Raw genomic sequence first — 17,637 nt, forward strand, 5'->3', positions numbered from 1 at the left:
TATATTTGCTTTATTACATATCTTTTCACTCATCAAGTTCTCTATCCATCAATTTATCTTATTTTGTTGTTGTTACATAAGAGGCAATCAGTACAATTAATTGATAAAACAGTTCAGCATGCATTTTGTTACAACTTGAGTCACACCTTATTTACAAGGAAAAGACAGTATTCCTGCTCTATTAGTTTTCTTCTGGTTAAATCCAATAAATCTGTTCTTTGTTTAGTATCAACAAAGTTGGAAAGGGTATTACTTGTGTGTTCCTCAGGTGTCGTCTAAATGCCCCACTCAGACTCTTCTACTCCCTGCCATTGGTCAATTCTAGCTCTCAGGGATCAAGGTCACATAAGTCAACCTTATAATTCCATGGCCTGTAGAAGTAAATCCAATATTTTTTTTCTTTTTTAAATGAAAAATAAATATTTTTAAAAATTCTTGGTGGAGTGTATATTCACGGGTTCCTCTGCCTTAGGCCTTCTATTGCTACATAAGCTGCTTCTGTGTTTTTCTATTTCCACCCCAACATGGAATACACATCTTTCTAAAATTTCACAAATAAAATACACTCAAAGACTTTGTTAGCTAATGAAGTTGTTAACTTTACTGAATATTTTTGTAGGAAATATTTTAGGAAGAAAAAGAAGATTGTATCACACACTACACAGTGAGCACTTAAAAACTGCATTGAGATATTTATGTCATTTTCAGCTTGCATGTCCTAAACAGGTTTTTCTCTTACTTTGCCTTTCCCCAATACATTTTAATTTCTCTTCGGTGTGAATAAATGTCCTTCAGTCTGTTTGGAAAATGTAGATCCTTTATGATTGCCAGTAGCTTGAAAAATATAAACAAAAACATTTGAATTTATTCTGAGGTTATAGATTTGGCTCATTGACCAGGAAGTCTTGTGTACAGCAGGGCCTTGGGAAACAGAATCCAGCGCTGGAAATGTAGTGAACTGCTGGATCTGTCTTCATCTCTCTTAACTCTGGCCTTGCTTGTTTGCTTTGGTCTCAGATCTTCTAGGTCACCACCCCTAGCCACATGAAAAAGGAACCTTTCTTTTTTTTAATTGTGAGTGGGTAGTAGTTTCAGGTATTCTCCAAATACAGAATATGTGTGTGCACAAATATGGAGGAATGTGCCTCTGTGAGCCCAAGAATCAATGTGTGTGTGTAGAGATGCATGATACATGTATATATGAACAGCCCGGGCTCTTGGTTCAGCATAGAACTATCTCCGGAAATTCCTGCTTTGAGTGTGTGAACTGACTGGCAGGAGTGCCTTTGGACTAATGTGTGGACGTCATGTGGGTGCATGCCTGCAGATGTATGAGTATGTGCTCAGAGCTATACTGGCATGTGACCCTGTGTGCTGGGCCTAGGAGGAGAAGGCTGAAACTTTCCCTGTTTCAGACACCTCTGTTCAGGAGACCAGCTATGCTGAGGATGGAAGCTGCTCATTTCAAATGCAGAGCCGTAGGGAAAAGTGTTCTTGTTGGTCTGGTAGATGATCGGTGCTCCAAACAGCATTAATCAGCCTTAGGCAGTGAGTACAGGGATGTGTTATGGAAGAATGGATGCTCCTGTCATAGACACAGGGATAGAAGTGGAAAGAAAGAGGAGTGTCAGGAGGCAGCAGAGTATGTGTTATATCAAACTATTTTGTATCAAGGTGTTATATATTTCTGAAGGCAGCAATCAGGGAAGTTTTTTGTTATATTTAGTTATGACACATTAAACATGTGTGGTGAGCTCTATTTCAAAACATGGTGTTCAAGTGATCTGCCAGCCTCAGAGCCTCCTCGTAGCACACCAGGGCTTCACTCACTTGGCCTTTCAATTTGTGGATGAGTCCAAGGAGGCTGAAACTTTCCACAACGCATTCATTCTGATGAACACGTCTTTTAGCCAATTTTTCTAAAGCATTGAGAAGTTTTTTCCTGGTATAGGACATGTTTTCTGCTTTTAGACCTTTTAAATAATGGATAATTGCTTTATCTTCAGATTTCAAGTGAAATTCTTGGAAACGACCATACTGGTAATGAATCTCTTGCAGTAGACAATCATCAATGATTTTCATGTACAACGCTTTCTGAAAAGTGTCCTCAGCCTTTCTGTAGTGGCCTATTTCTGCATACATGTTAGCCAGGGAAACATAAGCCAACTCAAATGTGGGCCTTAGTGTCAAAGTCTTTTGAAATTCATCTATAGCCAAGCCAACCAATCTGTTGACATTTTCTCTATCCTGGCCTCTAGGCTTGCAGTTTGCAGCTTTCTTTATTTGAATCATTTGTCCTCTGTAGCAAAGCCCTATCTGGTGATGCACGAAGGCAGAGGAGGGTGTTGCCTTCAAGGCCTCTTGTAAGAGCTGAAAAGCTTTATCCAGAGAGCCTTTTCTTCGGTAAAACTTGGCTGCATATCGAAGGACATAGGTCTGCGAGGACGTGTTGGTCAGCGCTTCTTCAATGTACTTTTCTCCTTCAGCTTCTTGTCCTACATCCTGAAGCTTCAGGGCAAGGAGAGCTTTGATATATGCATCTTTTGGGTTTAGCCTGATGGCCTGTTTTAGTGTGTTCAGACAAAATGCCTTACTCATCTGTGTTGCTCCAGTAAAGCCGTCCAGGCGATAGGTAGCGATTGCATACCCAGTGCTGAATTCAGGGTTTTCTGGGTCCACTTCCAGAGCCTTCTCAAAGCAGGCCTTGGCCCGTTTATAATTCTTTCCTCCACATTTCAGCAAGGCCCATCCTTCCTCACAGTCCATCTGAGGACAGTCGATTCTATAGCTGGAGAGATTTGCAAACTTCTTGCAAGTGTTCTCCACCTTGTCCAGGTAAGTCTGAGCTTCTGCCAGTCTGCCCATGTGGTAATACAGCCAGGCGTAGTTGCCCCAGGTAACCAGACTTCTCATGCCTGATTGGTCACCATGTTCTTCCTGGATTAAGTCTTCAGCTTCTCTCAAGCTCTTCAGGGCTTCCTCATTCTGGCCTTTCAGGTGTTTCACATAGGCCAGTAGGTTGTGTATTCCCACGTTGTATTTGGTGTCTAGGAACTCAATCTCATCAAAGATCCTGTTTTCCAAATCAGGCATTGCAGTGTCTTCAATTAGCAAATCCCATGTAAAGTGACATCTCAATTGAACCAGGCTAGCTTCAATAAGATTCCCCTTTGATTCCTCACTAGAAAAGCAGATAACAATAATTTATACTTTTTAGGAGCATTCAGTCTAATGGGAATGAAGCAAGCCTGTTGAGTAGTGAAATATTATCCCCCAGTGTCTGTGCCTTCAGTATTTTTAGGCTCCCAGTGTTTTATGGTCATGTTGTTAAGACAGAGAGCAGGTTGACATAAAAACTTTGAGGAAATGCTAGTCATTTTTGGTGCCAACAGGCAGGTTATGTGAACTCTAAAAGGCAACCCAAAGGAGATTAATTCTGCTAATGTCAAAATAATATCAGCAACATCCTCAACCATGCAAATCCCTCTCTCTTGCTGCTCCTTCTCAACACTGTAGCACATCACTAATGCTATCAGAAGAAATGTGGAGAGAGGGTTCATAGAAGGGTAGATTCCTTACTTGTCCTTTCCATGTTCCCAACATAGAAACGTGTTTTGGTTTTTTCACTGCAGGAAAGGGTTCTGAATGAAATATAAGAGCCAAATATGTTTCCAAATGATGAGTTTCATGACTGCTTAAGCTGAGATGGAGAATGTCTAGAGCATCCTGCCTCCTACACCTGTATGAGCTCAACGAATCCCAGAGAGATTGAAAAGTGGGTGGAAACATCTCACAATGACGGACATACTGCATGGGAACAGAACTAGGGGGATGAGTGAACATTGCATGAGGTCAGATGTGTCTATGCGAAGTAAGTCAGTCAGTCCCATTTTTGTAATTCAGTGACCCCGATGTCAGGTAGCCCTGCAGCCTAGCGGATGACAGGTATTCAAAATCCCAACAATTATAGTAATCTTTCAGCAACCCATGAGGAAGAGAGAATAATAATGGGTCAGCGGGACCCTAAGTTTTCTTTCCAATATTTCACCCTTGTATGAAGTAGAGCTGAAATCCTGTCTCCCTTACAAGAACACGGGAGAAGAAAAATAAATGTGAAAAAAAAAATCTCCTCCTTTTTTGGCTGAGGAAGACTGGCCCTGAGCTAATATCCGTGCCCATCTTCCTCTACTTTATATGTGGGACGCCTACCACAGCATGGCTTGCCAAGCGGTACCTTGTCCACACCTGGAATCCGAACCAGCGAACCCTGGGCCACTGAAGCCGAACGTGCACACTTTACCGCTGCACCACCAGGCCGGCCACAAATATGTTCCTTTTTTGCATGGTTTGGTTAGAACTGGTGAACTGCAGAAAACGTTTTCTGCTCAAAAGGGTTCTCACCTAATAGAGTTCTCCCATCTGAGGTTACAATCAGTGGGAGAAGAAAGGCGTACAATAAAAACGGCCCTCCTGCAGGATTCCTCTCCAGCACACATCTACACTTGTATTGCAAAGAGACTGCAAGTGAGGGATTGCAATGGAATTTATCACAAAGTCTCTGGGTCTCTCTTTTTAATATAATGGACTGCAGGTCATAAAATGATGTTAGTGATGTCTGCAAGCCCTCCTTCTCCCCCAGCTGTAATAGCGAGGCTCCCCAAGAGATTTTGTAGTGGCCTATAGTTACGTTTGTAGAACCTCCTGACCTAAGGCAGCCTAAGGGAGCTCTGGAGTATCCTAGTCTGAATAAAACCCACATTAAAATACCCCTGATCCCAGTGGTACAGGGACAGAGAAGCCAAGTGAGCTCCTCCTTCCACTCAGGCTCATTAACCAAAATACCTTACAGGAAAAGGACCCAGGGAAATGCCTGACGACTAACGTGTATCTGCCACATACATAGGTCATAGGGGGGTGTGGTCACCACACACATGCACATACTTGTAATTTCATAGTAACACTAAATTCTGTGTGCTCACTAAGTAACAGGAGGACTTTAGGTTCTCAGGGTTCCTATTACAGAGAGTGAGGATACCTCTGTGACAAAATTCTACTCCATAGTCTACCCAGGGCCCAAGCCAAGAAGAAGGTGAAAAATGACACATGTTTATGAATGACAATCTATACAAAATAATGATAGAAAGAACAAGAATTTTCTTCTGACAGGTTGGCAGGGCAGCCCTGTAAAGTTGTTCAAGTCGTACACCTGAAGTTCTGCAGTCCCAGTGAGGGCTGAAAGCCAGTATAGTATACTTTCCACTCATCAATTCATGACACTCTGGCCCTCATTAGATCACCCAGAAGAAGGAGGGCCTCTTTCTACTTCTCACAAATGCTTTGGATGGGCAGAGATTGGGGTACATGTTTAGAGTACCTGGAATGGTTTATCCCAAAATATTTTAGCAGCTCCCTCAGGTCATGTCTCTCTGTGTGGGCAATCTTCCCTGAGCAATGTCTGTCCTCATCATACCATAGACTGCAGTGAGCAGAACGGGAGCATTTGGGTCAAAAAGTTCTTCCTGATTCCAACTCCTTTGGGGATGGTGACTGTTACAAACTCAGGTCAAGATGTCACCCCTAAGATCCGGTGAGGATAGCTTGGGAGAGTGTGAAGTTTTTTTGAGGGGGAAACTTGGAAGGAGATGAGAGGCCATATTGAGTGCCAGCTGTATTCACAGAGGAGCAATAAGCCTGAGAATCCTCTGCTCACCTGGATTTTGTGAATTTTCTCTCTTCCTTTATTTTCAGAAGAGAATGTTTCATCGTCTGTTTTGTGATTAATTATGATTAGATGTTATGAGCCAGGATGATAGGATTTACATAAAAATTTATTTTTGCTAGATATTGGGATAAAGAAAAATTCACAAAGGTCCCCTCTGGGATCTTCCCTTAGGCCTCATGGGTAGAAGAGATGTCAAGTATGGAAAGTAAGATAATTGGTTGAGGACACGGAGGCAAATATACCTACGTAGCACGTCAGGGCCACTTTTTCAAGTATCACAGAATATTTTCAAAAAAAAAAAAAAGGAAAAATAGGTATTCCTGATTGGCAGCTGGCTCTCCCCCATACAGTGATTCATGGACTAAGACTCTTTATTTTCTTTTGACTCCACCATCTTTTTTTTTTTTTTTTTTTGAGGAAGATTAGCCCTGAGCTAATATCTGCTGCCAATCCTCCTCTTTTTGCCAAGGAAGACTGGCCCTGAGCTAACATCCATGCCCATCTTCCTCTACTTTATATGTGGGATGCCTGCCACAGCATGGCTTGTCAAGCAGTGCCATGTCTATACCTGGGATCCGAACCAGGGAACCCTGGGCTGCCAAAGTGGAACGTGCACACTTAACCACTGTGCCACCAGGCCGGCCCCCTATTTTTCCTTTTACGTGAGTGAGAAGTAAACTTTTATGTTATCTCCTAAGTTATGTTTCAGAGTTAATGTGTGATAACAGCTTGCATCATCCTAACTAAGAGAGATGATCAGAAAAAGTTAAAATTGTATATACTTTTCTAAATCTCAGATATCATCTGTTGAAATTCAGGTTATGTACTTTTGTTGGTCTAGACAGTACTTTAATTATAAAGAGAGAATTGCTAAAACACTGAGAGAAAGAGACTTTTCAAAAATGTTTCCTGTGAGCTTTTAGTTACTATGGACTGAAATGCCCATGCAGGTTAGATATTAGATATTTCTTTAACTGTTTCAGTGTTTTTTCTTTTTCTTTTTCTCCCTGAATCCCCCCAGTACATAGCTGTGTATTTTTTTCAGTTGTGGGTCCTTCTAGTTGTGGCATGTGGGACGCCACCTCAACATGGCCTGATGAGCAGTGCCATGTCCACGCCCAGGATCCGAACCGGCGAAACCCTGGGCCACTGAAGCACAGCACGGCAAACTTGACTGCTCGGCCACAGGGGTGGCCCCTCGGTGTTTTTTCTGATGGTCGGAAATTTCCAAATCTATCTTGGACCTCTGGCTGGTCTTGCTTTGCTGTAATTAGTGATGGATGAGGGAAGGTGTCTACAGTGAGAACTGAATGTTGTCAACATCAACTCCTCTAACTAAAGACCACCAGGAACCAGTCTATGGTTGAGCAAGTTGGATATATTCCCCATTGCAGCAAGGAAGGACAGATACCACAGGGAACCATCGGATGTCTCAATAAAGGTATTAGAAAGGACTTCTCAAGTTTGAGCTTGTGTTAGGTGGCTCTAAGGAGGGTATAAGGAAGGAAGGCTTTGTTCAGAATTGATGCTGTCAGGAAGCAGGAATGATTCTATGTTTGGGTATCTTAATAAATCTTATTCAGAAGGAAGGAAGACTAGACCAATGCTAAAGGTTTGGTTTGAAAAGAAGTAGCAGTCACTCATATTAGGCAGGATAGTGGGCTGTTTGGACCCAACTGAACAAGGTCAATATTCTTCTCTATGTTCAGACAAGATTATGGAGTGGTCTTGTTTTTGTCTTCATCCACCGTGGTCTCAAGGTGGGCTTGTCTGATGTTGATGTCATGTGAAATTGTTTGTGTGCTACAGGAGAACACTGAGTCCTTTCTATGAATGCCAGGTCATGTTCTAGCAACACCAAGGCCTATCTGATAGTGCTGGGCTGGTTCCCAGATGTCCAGGGCTCTATTTCTTTCTCCTCAGGAAACTTCTACATGATTGATCCAGCAGACAGAGAGGTACCCTGATCCTTCTAAGGTCTAAGATCATATAGACAAGAAGGAACACCCAGAAAAGGAATACCAAACAAGAAATATATCTATTTTAAGTATTGCCAGTTGAAATATGCAGATATCTTAGGGAAAGGCATGCTTGAGAAGAGGTGTGGTGTAAGATCTCTCTCTGTGTGAATGAAAAACATCTGTCTCTCGTTCAAGGAGGGATTTAGGCACCTTGAGGTAGACCACATCTGCTCATTCCTAGTCCCTGGAAGAGTGTGCTGGCCCACTTGACATCTTATAAGCACAGGATATTGTTTAGATCCCTAGATTCTTCCCCAAACCCAATAAATCTCAAGATCGCCTAATAATGAGAATCCCAGTCCCACTCCCTAAGTCTACTCTAGTTATAGAAGTAGGCAGGGAAACTCTCTAAGCATAATGGGAGTGTGGAAATGACAGCGGAACTACCCAGGGAACAACGGAAAGGCAACCAGGGCCAGCCTGGCCCCCTGTGGGAGTGTCAGTTTGCTTAAAGGGATGAGTGACTATTAGGCAAACATTGTTTCATCTGGAGATGAGCAAACCTAGGGCATTAGAACGAACCTCCTAGACCTGTCCCGTGACAGAATGGGCTGGTGGTGGAGGGACTCCTCAGACATATACCGTCTCAACATCTTAGGGCTCTGTGTTCTGAGTACAAGAGGGTAAAGCTCCATTATAGAACAGTCCTTTTCAGGATATGGGCCAATGGGATATTTTTCCTGAGGTTCCTTTCCCTCTTCCTCAGCTTGGACACAATGAGAAATAGTAAGACGTTTCACCTTCGTTTGCTTTTGTGCACATGAGACAGCTTTGCTCAGTGGTGAAGGCCACCTGGAGTCAAGGTGTCTAGATTCATTACTAGAACTAGAACTAGAACTAGAGTTTGCCGCTTGCCAGCTGTGTGATCGTGGACTAGCTAATTCACCGTTCTAAGCTACATTTTCTTACCTATGAGTCAGGCAGTAATAGGACTTCCCTCATGGGGTTGTGGTGAGATGAAATGGGATAATGCATGTAAAGTATGTTTCATTGAAGAGCATTCAGTAATTGTGGGTGTTGCTTTCATGATGTGTGACAAGTCCCTCCATCTGTGCAGCTGGCAGTCTGCACTGCGCTGATCTGTAGCTGAAGCCCTTCCCCATTCTAACATTTCCCAGTGAGCACCAAGAGGTGCCTCATGTCATGACTCTTACTGTGCAGCTGCTGAGACAGGGTGTTCTGCTGTGAGCTCCAGGCAAGGGCAATCTTAGTCCCACCTTAGGGCCCAGGTCAGGGAGCCCTGGACAAGCACAGAGCCTGGCAAAGCCTCTTGGGCAGTAGGCATCCAGCCCTTCCATAGGAGGGACCGACCTGTGTGGGCAGAGAAGAGATTTTTGGAAGGGGCTCACTTCCTCTCAGCTCTCTTCTAGTTCTGTATCACATGGGAGGCTTCCAGTAGGCCCGTTGAGTCTTCAGGTGAAAATATTTTCTGCAAGGCACCAGCCCTAACTCAACTCTGAAAGAAAGGGATGGAAACATAAGCAAACACTGACATGAGGTTTAGCATTTGCACTGACAGCAGCATGGCTTTGGGTATCTTGTGCATAAAATTATTGCTTAGTGACAGTTTGTCAGAGAAACAGAGTGTGTGTTGATTGCGCGATCACTATGAATTTGGCAGTGGTCCTGTTTCTCTGGGCCTCTGGCCAGCTGATTAGGTTGTCAGAATCTTACTCAGTGTGTCTTTGGCATAAACAGACTCATGAACCACACAAGACAGAGCAGCATTAAGGAAAGAGGAAACCGCCAACAGTGAGTGTTAGTGTGTCTGCGTGTGCGTGTGTGAGTGTGTGTTTCTACACAGAGGAAAGACCGAGGGAAACTGGTTTCTAATGGATAGGGTTCCTACTTGAAGAAATGAAATTTAGGCACTGAAGTATGAGTTCAATATGAGGATTCCAGGACCAGATCTGTGTTTGACTGACAAGCTGGGTGAATTTGATTTAATTTAAACTTTCTGAGTTGCCTTGTGAGTTAAGTCAAAAGGCTGGCCTTGCACAGTGGTTTGCAACCCTGGCTGCAAACTAGAAAATTCCCTGAGAATCTTAAAAAACAGAACAAAAAACTGATGCCTAAGCTGATCTCCAGTCTAATGAATTGGGATCTATGGGAGTGAGGCCCAGGATCGGTATTATCAGTAATTCAAACAAAAGAAATTCCAAGGTAATTTTATTGTGCAATCATGGTTTGAAAAGACTGAGCTAGGCTTTTGCCACTCAGAGTATGGTCTGTGGACCAGCCCCATCAGCATCAACTGAAGCTTGTTAGAAACGCAGACTCTCAGGCCCCTCCGCAGACCTAGTAAATTAGTCTTCCTTTTAATGAGATGTCCAGGTAATCTGTTCCTGTGTTAAAGTTTGAGAGGTACTTTCTTAGATGATTCCTCGGTCCCTCTCAGGCCTAAATGCTATGGAAGGGTGGAGAGGTACTTATTCCCAGTACAAACCTATCTTTCTATGAGGCTCGGAGTCAGTAACTTCATTTCTCTGTGCCTTGGTGTCCCTGTGTGCACCTTTGTAATCCACACATTATGATAAAGGAATCACAGATCAAACTGCTTTGACCTCTACACAGCAAGGCTGACGTTTGCTTTGGAGATTACTCATGTTCGCAAACATGTGCCAATCACATCCACAGAGAAAATACTCAGCCACCAAGAACTATGCTAGTGTGAAAGGTCCAGTAATTTTCATACCATTCCAGGAGTCTTGACGGCTATCTTTGGCACACTAAGCTTTTCATTTCTGGCTGACTCCCACATATTCCAGTTCTAACTGAATTCTCATTTTTAGATGTCAAGCATTCATTCACTTGGGATTGTCAATGTACATTTAAAGATCATTTGTACCGTTGAATTAGGTTCAAGACACTGCATAGTCTGCTGCTATAATGCCTATGAGAAACGAAGGCAAATAGTTTTTAGACTTGTCTGAACTATCTTGGGACTTGGGGAATCCATGTCTACTAAGAGAAATGAGAAGAGGTGAAGATATTTTCTGGTTGCAACTGAAATTTAGAATTCTAAATTGGGCTGAAAAAACAAGTTCTACTACTTGTGTCATTCCCAAGGCTCTGGGAAGCCTAAAGATGTTTAAGAAGCCTGTGATCCAAACATATTGTTGACATGTCCAAGGCAGCCTTTGTTGCCATTAGTTCTAAATCATTTTAAAGGCAGCAAACCATAAATGATCATTAGCTACATGCCAGGCACTCTGTATGGACCTGGTTATGATATATTTCCTCTTCTCAGGTGACTTACCATCTAGCAGGAGAGACAGATCCATAAGCATTTAATTTAATTGTAACAAAAGGAGTAGATGTGTCATTTTGTAATCACAGAGGATGGGATGTTTATCTTTTCCTGAGGTACAGAAAAAACTTCTTGGGTTAACTCTTGATCTTTAAGCTGAAGTGTTTGGCATAATCCTAGTCTTTCTGGCTGCCCACTCAGAGAATAGCCTCAAGATTGTGTGGTGTGACCAGGCCTGGCCCCGGAAGGGAAGTTTTTGTGGCTACTTGTGCAGTGTGCAGTGATGTTGGCTGTACACGCTAAGGCTTCCGGAAGACTTTGGCCTGGGACTGCCAAACCAGCTCTCATATCTCAAGTCACAGTAATCCTGCAGAAGCAGAGAAGAGGGAATATATGACTGTGAAAGTGCCAGCTGACCACCAAATTACTACTCTGGAAATAGAAAGTTTTCTATGATAGGGGCCCCAAGATGTGGTGTATATCATTAGTGTCTACTCAAGCCTGAGTTTGTTTCAGGTGTCTTGGCAGGTGTACCTCCTGAAGCTCATCAGTTGTTCAATGGTCTGTAGGTGAGATCTGCTCCTTACTTTTCCAAGGGCAGGCAAAATACCAGCTGGGGACAGATTGGACTCAGAGAACCAGAGATGCAGAGCTAGATTATACCCAATTCCTCTCAATGAGTTGGCTGATCAGGTACCCTTGTTGGTGTATATATGTATAAAGAGCCTCTACACCTACCAGTGTAAAGTGTGGTGCAGTGACATCACACTCTTCCAGCATATGCATTTGGTCAAACACATTGGAAGGGTCCAGAAGTTCGCTTGAGTTGCAGTGGTTCCTCTGGGCAAGCACAGGCTTCTGTTGAGGTCTTAATTTGGCTGCTAAGCAGGTGAGAGTAGGTAGCTCGTCTCACCTTTAGCTGACACCCTTGGTTCCATTCATCCAGGCTCTCTGCCTTGGGTGTCATTGGTAGCGCCCCCCGCCCCCTTCTCCGGGGGCCTGGCCTATCCTTCTGGAACTGGGCACAAGGGGCAACATTCTGTAGTTGCAGTGTATGTCCTTGGGATAAACAGACCCATGACTCACAGGATAAAGCATCATTAAGGACAAAGGAAATAGCTGACAGTATGTGTATGTGTTTACAAATATGAAAGAACAATAGCAACTGGAGAAGGAAATTTATTGTCACTGACAGTGTTCCTACTTGAATCAGAATTTGAATACAGACTTCAGAATTTGAGAGCAAGCTCTGTAACAGATAAGCTGAGTGATCTTGATAGGATCCTTAGCCTCCATAAGTCTCACTTCCTCAAGGGTTAGATAAGAGGGTTCACCTAGATTATTTATTTATTTATTTATTTTTGCTGAGGAAGATTCACCCTGAGCTAACATCTGTGCCAGTCTTCCTCTGTCTTCTCTGTGGGTTGTTGCCACAGAATGGCTGATGAGTCGTATAGGTCTGTGCCAGGGATCTGAACCTGTGAACCCAGGCTGCCAAGGTGGAGTGCACTGAACTTAATCCCTCAGCCAAGGTGCTGGCCTCAGATTTTTGATTCTTACTACAAAGATTCTCAGTTCCTTTTTTTTTTTTTTTTTTTAAGGAAGATTAGCCCTGAGTTAACATCCGTGCCCATCTTCCTCTACTTTATATGTGTGACGCCTGCCACAGCATGGCTTGATAAGCGTTGCCTACATCCGTGCCTGGGATCTGAACTGGTTAACCCCGGGCCATTGAAGTGAAGTGCCTGAACCTAACCTCTGTGCCACCAGGCCAGCCCCTCAGTTCCTTTTTCCATATCAAGATTAATTCACCTGGAATCATCTACATACATTTTAGAGAGAATTTCCTCTTCTGAGCTAGGTATAAGACATCACATAGTCTGCTGCCTTAATGCATGTGAGTATTGTGAGGTCACTGTTTTTAAATATCTCTGAAATACTTGGGACTTAAGGAGAACTTATCCACCAAAGGGAGCGAAGAGGAATAAGGATATTTTGCAGTTGCAACTGATATTTATGATCCTTAATTAAATGGACTGAAAAGAACATGGCTCAGCACCCATTATTCTCACAACTCTGACAATTTCATGAATGTTTAAGGTTCTTTTGGTGAAAATAATTGGATAGATGGTAGGAGATCTCCACAAGTAGTACCCCAAGCTCCCAGGACAGCATTTGTTGCCAGGAACTCCTTATCAGTTCAAATGTTCAGCAAACCAGTAGTGCTCATCTGTGTTATGCATGGGACCCCTGCTGGCATCTGTAGGTAAAATGATAAGGGAGACGTTCCCTCCTCTCAAGTGGCTTGCTATCTACTGGGAGGCAGAGACACATAAGTACATTTTTTTTCCCCTGAGGCTCATAGGAAACTTCTTGGGTCATGTTATTGATCTCCTACCTGAAGGAAAATAAAAAGTTATATTCCTGATTTGAGGATAATTCCATGTTTCCCCATTTATTGAATTATGGAATTTTCGAGATTGCTTTTCTGTGTTGAGATCCTGAAGTGGTGGTGGAATCAGGTGTAGGGGTGCCTGGCCTCTCATTAGACACTCTTAGCTTCCAGTTCAGTCAGCCTCTCTGTATTGAGGTCTAGGGTATTGCCTCTTCCTGGGGCTTGGCCCCTCCCTACTGCAGCAGGTCATTACTCTAAAAGCAGTTTTGCACCCTACTCAGGGGGTATTTGTCAATGTCTGGAGACATTTTTGATTGTCACAACTGTTAGTAGGGGTGGTACTGATGTCTAGTGAGTAGAGGCCAGGGCTGTTGCTAAACATCACTACAATGCACAGAACAGCCCCTCACAACAAAGAATTGTCTGGCCTAAAATGGTAACAGTGCCAAGACTGAGAAACACTATATTGGTTCCAAAAGAACTTTCTGCGATGATGGAAATGTTCTAAATCTGTCCTGTCTAATGCAGTGGCCACCAGCTACAGGTTACTGTTGAGCACGTGAAATGTAACTAGTGCAGGGGCCATCCCGGTGGCGCAGCGGTTAAGTTTGCACGTTCTGCCTCTCGGCAGCCCGGGGTTCGCTGGTTCGGATCCCAGGTGCAGACAGGGCACTGCTTGGCACACCATGCTGTGGTAGGCATCCCATATATAAAGTAGAGGAAGATGGGCACCAATGTTAGCTCAGGGCCAGGCTTCCTTAGCGAAAAAGAGGAGGACTGGCAGTAGTTAGCTCAGGGCTAATCGTCCTCAAAAAAAAAAGAAATGTAACTAGCGCATCTGAAGAACTCAATTTTAGATTTTATTTTAATTAATGTAAATAGCCACATAGTCACTATGGTATTGGACAGCACAGCTCTAGATATAGGCTTCTACTGTGAGATGCTTGCTTCCCCCCACCCACTTTGATGGAAGTAGCAGATGTCTTGGGAGACACCAGTTTCTTGAGTGTGCAGCTTTTACATCTTAGGTAGTTCAATAAGAAACTTGCCCTTATCTTCTGGGCACAGTGATCTTTGGCTGTATGTAGGGAATATATGTATGTATCTCTGTTCAAAAGGAGCTTAGAAATGCTATTCTCTCTGCCATTCCTTCCCTGTATATATCCCAATGAATATCTCTTTTTGAAAGATATCTGTGTGCTTGTGTCTAAGGAAGACTTTATATTCAAGGTAGAACTTGCTTAGAAGTAACAGATGATGGCAGTAGAGAGCACAGGTAGCTAGCTTTACTTAAGAAACTCTTTGTAAGACTTCATTAAAAAGCATTATCTGTTGTTCATAAGATTCTCCAACGCTTTTTCTTTAACCTCCCTCCTTCAGTTTTTTCCTTAACTTCTTGAAGTTTCTTGGCAAAGATAACTTTAACAAACCAGTTTTCAGGACTCAGCTCTGTGGCCTAGCTCCTTGGGTGTATCATCCAGATGGTTCTTTGAGATTGCCAACAACCTGGGTTGTTGGGTTTATCTTCTAGAACTTCCTTGAAATACATCTTAGCCCTTTCATTGTTCTTTCCTCCACATTATTATTTTGCCAATTCTTTCTCACAAGTGATCTCTGGAGACTGGATTCTCTGACTTGAAAACCTGTTTCGAAACTTTCTGCCTTGGCTATCTGAGTCTGTGAGTCTGAGAATCTTATGTAAGATGAGAAGTCTAAGATAAGAGACTTAGGCAAACATGGTGAGCCAATCATGCAGTAGATTTCATTCCTATGCCTTGTCCCCTCAGACAGTGAATAATCTGAACAATAATGCTTGGCTGCTTTGGCACCAAGCAGGAGAGATTTTCTTTTCTTTGAATATGGGTGCGTCCTCCCTGACATGGATTGTCTTTCAGGTTTGAGATTTTGAGCCATAGACACACTATGAGGTGAAATGTCATCAAAGATCTGTCTTTACTCTCTAAATAGGATGCTAAGCAGTTAAAATTTTCTAGGTTCCCATTCCTTTGCAAAACTGAATAAATAAAGAGCAGTAAGATAGTTCATTCTTATATGCCTTTGTGATTGCAAAGCGTAACATCAGAGGACCTGTTTGATGAACCAGTTCTACCATTTTCTAGCTGTCTGACTTTAAACAATTAACTCCAATTTCCAAATACTTCATTTGTGATATGACAGTAATGTTTATATTATTGTATAAATACATAAAATATATTTTTATATCTATATAAATTTATATTTTTATACCTAATATACTTTTATATAATTTTTATATTATATTTTCATATAAATATAATAATTATTATAGTTCTACTTATAGAACTATAGTGAGAATGCTGAGGTAATATAATCAAAGATCAAGAAAAAGTGAGCTAATGACCAAGCAGAATAAGAAATTAGTTGTTAGCGTTAGTATTGGCATTATCATTTTTAGTGTGTGTATCTGTGTGTGTGAGAGAGATCCAGGCACTCAGTGGATGGGGCAGAGGAGGATGTCCATCAGCAAGCAGGTCCAGGCCTTTCCCCAGGTGGTTTTCCTCTTTGGCAATTTTTAGCACTGGTGGGAGGAGCAGCCTAACCTGCCTCTGAGCCGATGGCCTCTGGGAACAGTGGCACCTTGATGTGAGCTTCAGTCAAGCATAGTCCAGAGAGCCTCTCTTGGGCCTCTTCAGGTCAGGGGGCTGTGACACACCCAAGCACAGGTCACTGCAAAACCTCTTGGGCAGACTCGCTGTCAAGGTGCTGGGCATCGCCAGGTTTTCTGGTCAACCCCACTCATGCAGGCACATTTAACATCACTCATGACCAGGAATCCATTATGTAGAAAAGCTTAACCTGGGGCACTTGGCAGTGAATTCCTCTTACCATCCCCAAATATGAGCCTGCAGAGCATTTGGGAACCCTTGGGTCTTCCTTCTCTCAGTCACTGAGTGGTCACTAGGATCCTCCATCCCCAGGCAATCAAGCCCTCAATCCCTCCCCATAGATGTTTGGTGGGAAAGCCTTCTTTTTCTCTCATCTCTATCTTTCCTGAGGCTCCATCTGATGGCAGAATTTGAGCGTGTGTATATGCATTTTTAAAATCAAGTTACTAAGATTATACTTTGCATACAATAAAGTGTACCCATTTTAAGTATATAATTTGATGAGTTTTGAGAAATGTGTATACACATGTAACCACTACCACTATCTTTTTATAGGCTCTTTGTATCACCCACAAAGAGTCCCGGGTGTGCCTTCCTAGTCTATCCCAACCCCACCCTCGACCATCCCCAGGCATCCCTTGATCTGCTTTCCATCACTAGAGATGAGATCAGTATTAGAAAAGAGATTAGGTCATTATCTTTTGAAGAGAAATTATTTCCTGCTGCTAGCCAGCTCTCATCAGAGCAATATAAAGTAAACTATATTTTGGGTTTTGTTTTTACAAAAGAAATAGAAAAACGCCCAACTGTGGGAATCATTTCTTCCACTTCCCACCTTGAAGTGATGAGACTTGCAGGGCAAAATTCTACTCAATGTGAGTTGGGTTTGCTCTACCAATTCCATCTGTAATAATATCTGCTGAAGAGAAATGCTTTCTTTTAAAATAACAAGAAGAAAACCTCTTAATCCTTTCAAAGAAAACAGCAACAACAGAAAAGCCCATAGAAAGTAAGTCCCTTCATCTAACTTTGAATCAGCAAACATTGTGCTTGAGTGGATCCACCCACTCCTGCCAAGCCTCTCTCACATCCCAGCTTCTGCCTCCCAGCTCCACCCAGTGAACAGTTCTAGAAGCTTAGGGAGCTTGAGTGTGTATACTAGAAAAAAACCACAGGAATAAAAAGTGCCTATACTGATAAAGGTATGTTTAGTCCATAAACAACAGGACAACTCAGAAACATGCCTACACCAGAGAAACAGCTTACAGTTTGCATTCAAGATCAAGAATGCTTATACATTGGTATTTCACTGACCTCATGACTGCGATCTGTTTCTCTGCTCTTCTGAAAAGCCGGGATCCAAGCCGATTTGCTCTTCGGAAATCTTTCCAGTCTGGCTCAAGTAAGTGCTGCAGGAGCTATATAAAGGGAAAGTGGGGGTGGTAGGAATGCATCAGCTGATGCTTTCTCGCTGTTTCTGAGCTGTTATGAAAGGGAAGGGGAACTGGAAAGTGAAACTGATCTAAAATCAAGAGGAAGGAAATGAAACTGAAGGTTGAGATCTGTGATTACTCAGTTGAACTGCAATGGTTAAAATCATGACT

General features: G+C 42.7%; 3 protein-coding genes across 6 annotated transcripts in view; 1 reads left to right on the plus strand and 2 right to left on the minus strand.

The window, feature by feature from the left end:
- The window catches only part of LOC106845003 (interferon-induced protein with tetratricopeptide repeats 1-like), a 22,597-nt gene extending 13,403 nt beyond the window's left edge, over positions 1–9,194 (minus strand). The window contains exon 1 of the mRNA XM_070487509.1: positions 9,055–9,194. The gene's annotated coding sequence lies outside the window, so the exon portion shown is untranslated. The remainder of the gene's footprint in view (positions 1–9,054) is intronic.
- LIPA (lipase A, lysosomal acid type) overlaps positions 1–17,637 on the plus strand; it is a 277,601-nt gene that overhangs the window by 102,013 nt on the left and 157,951 nt on the right. For 2 of the 3 annotated variants that reach the window (XM_070487565.1, XM_070487572.1), the window contains exon 1: positions 15,826–17,435. The exons of the other annotated variant lie outside the window; for it this stretch is intronic. The gene's annotated coding sequence lies outside the window, so the exon portion shown is untranslated. Of the gene's footprint in view, positions 1–15,825; positions 17,436–17,637 lie in introns of those variants that run through there. 3 annotated transcript variants of the gene reach the window in all.
- On the minus strand, positions 574–17,488 carry LOC106844993 (interferon-induced protein with tetratricopeptide repeats 1B-like). Of its 2 annotated transcripts, XM_070487522.1 has the most exons (3): positions 17,348–17,429; positions 9,055–9,199; positions 574–3,181 (listed from the first exon to the last, which is right to left on the minus strand). In XM_070487522.1, exon 3 carries the CDS (start codon positions 3,091–3,093, stop codon positions 1,762–1,764), a length of 1,332 nt encoding a protein of 443 aa, XP_070343623.1. In that variant the 5' UTR covers positions 3,094–3,181; positions 9,055–9,199; positions 17,348–17,429; the 3' UTR covers positions 574–1,761. The 2 variants fall into 2 exon arrangements, with proteins under 2 accessions (XP_070343623.1, XP_044610506.2); XM_044754571.2 differs by lacking the exon at positions 9,055–9,199 and having other exon boundaries at positions 17,348–17,488.

Source organism: Equus asinus, chromosome 2, assembly GCF_041296235.1.
Source record: "Equus asinus isolate D_3611 breed Donkey chromosome 2, EquAss-T2T_v2, whole genome shotgun sequence".
Taxonomy (NCBI): domain Eukaryota; kingdom Metazoa; phylum Chordata; class Mammalia; order Perissodactyla; family Equidae; genus Equus; species Equus asinus.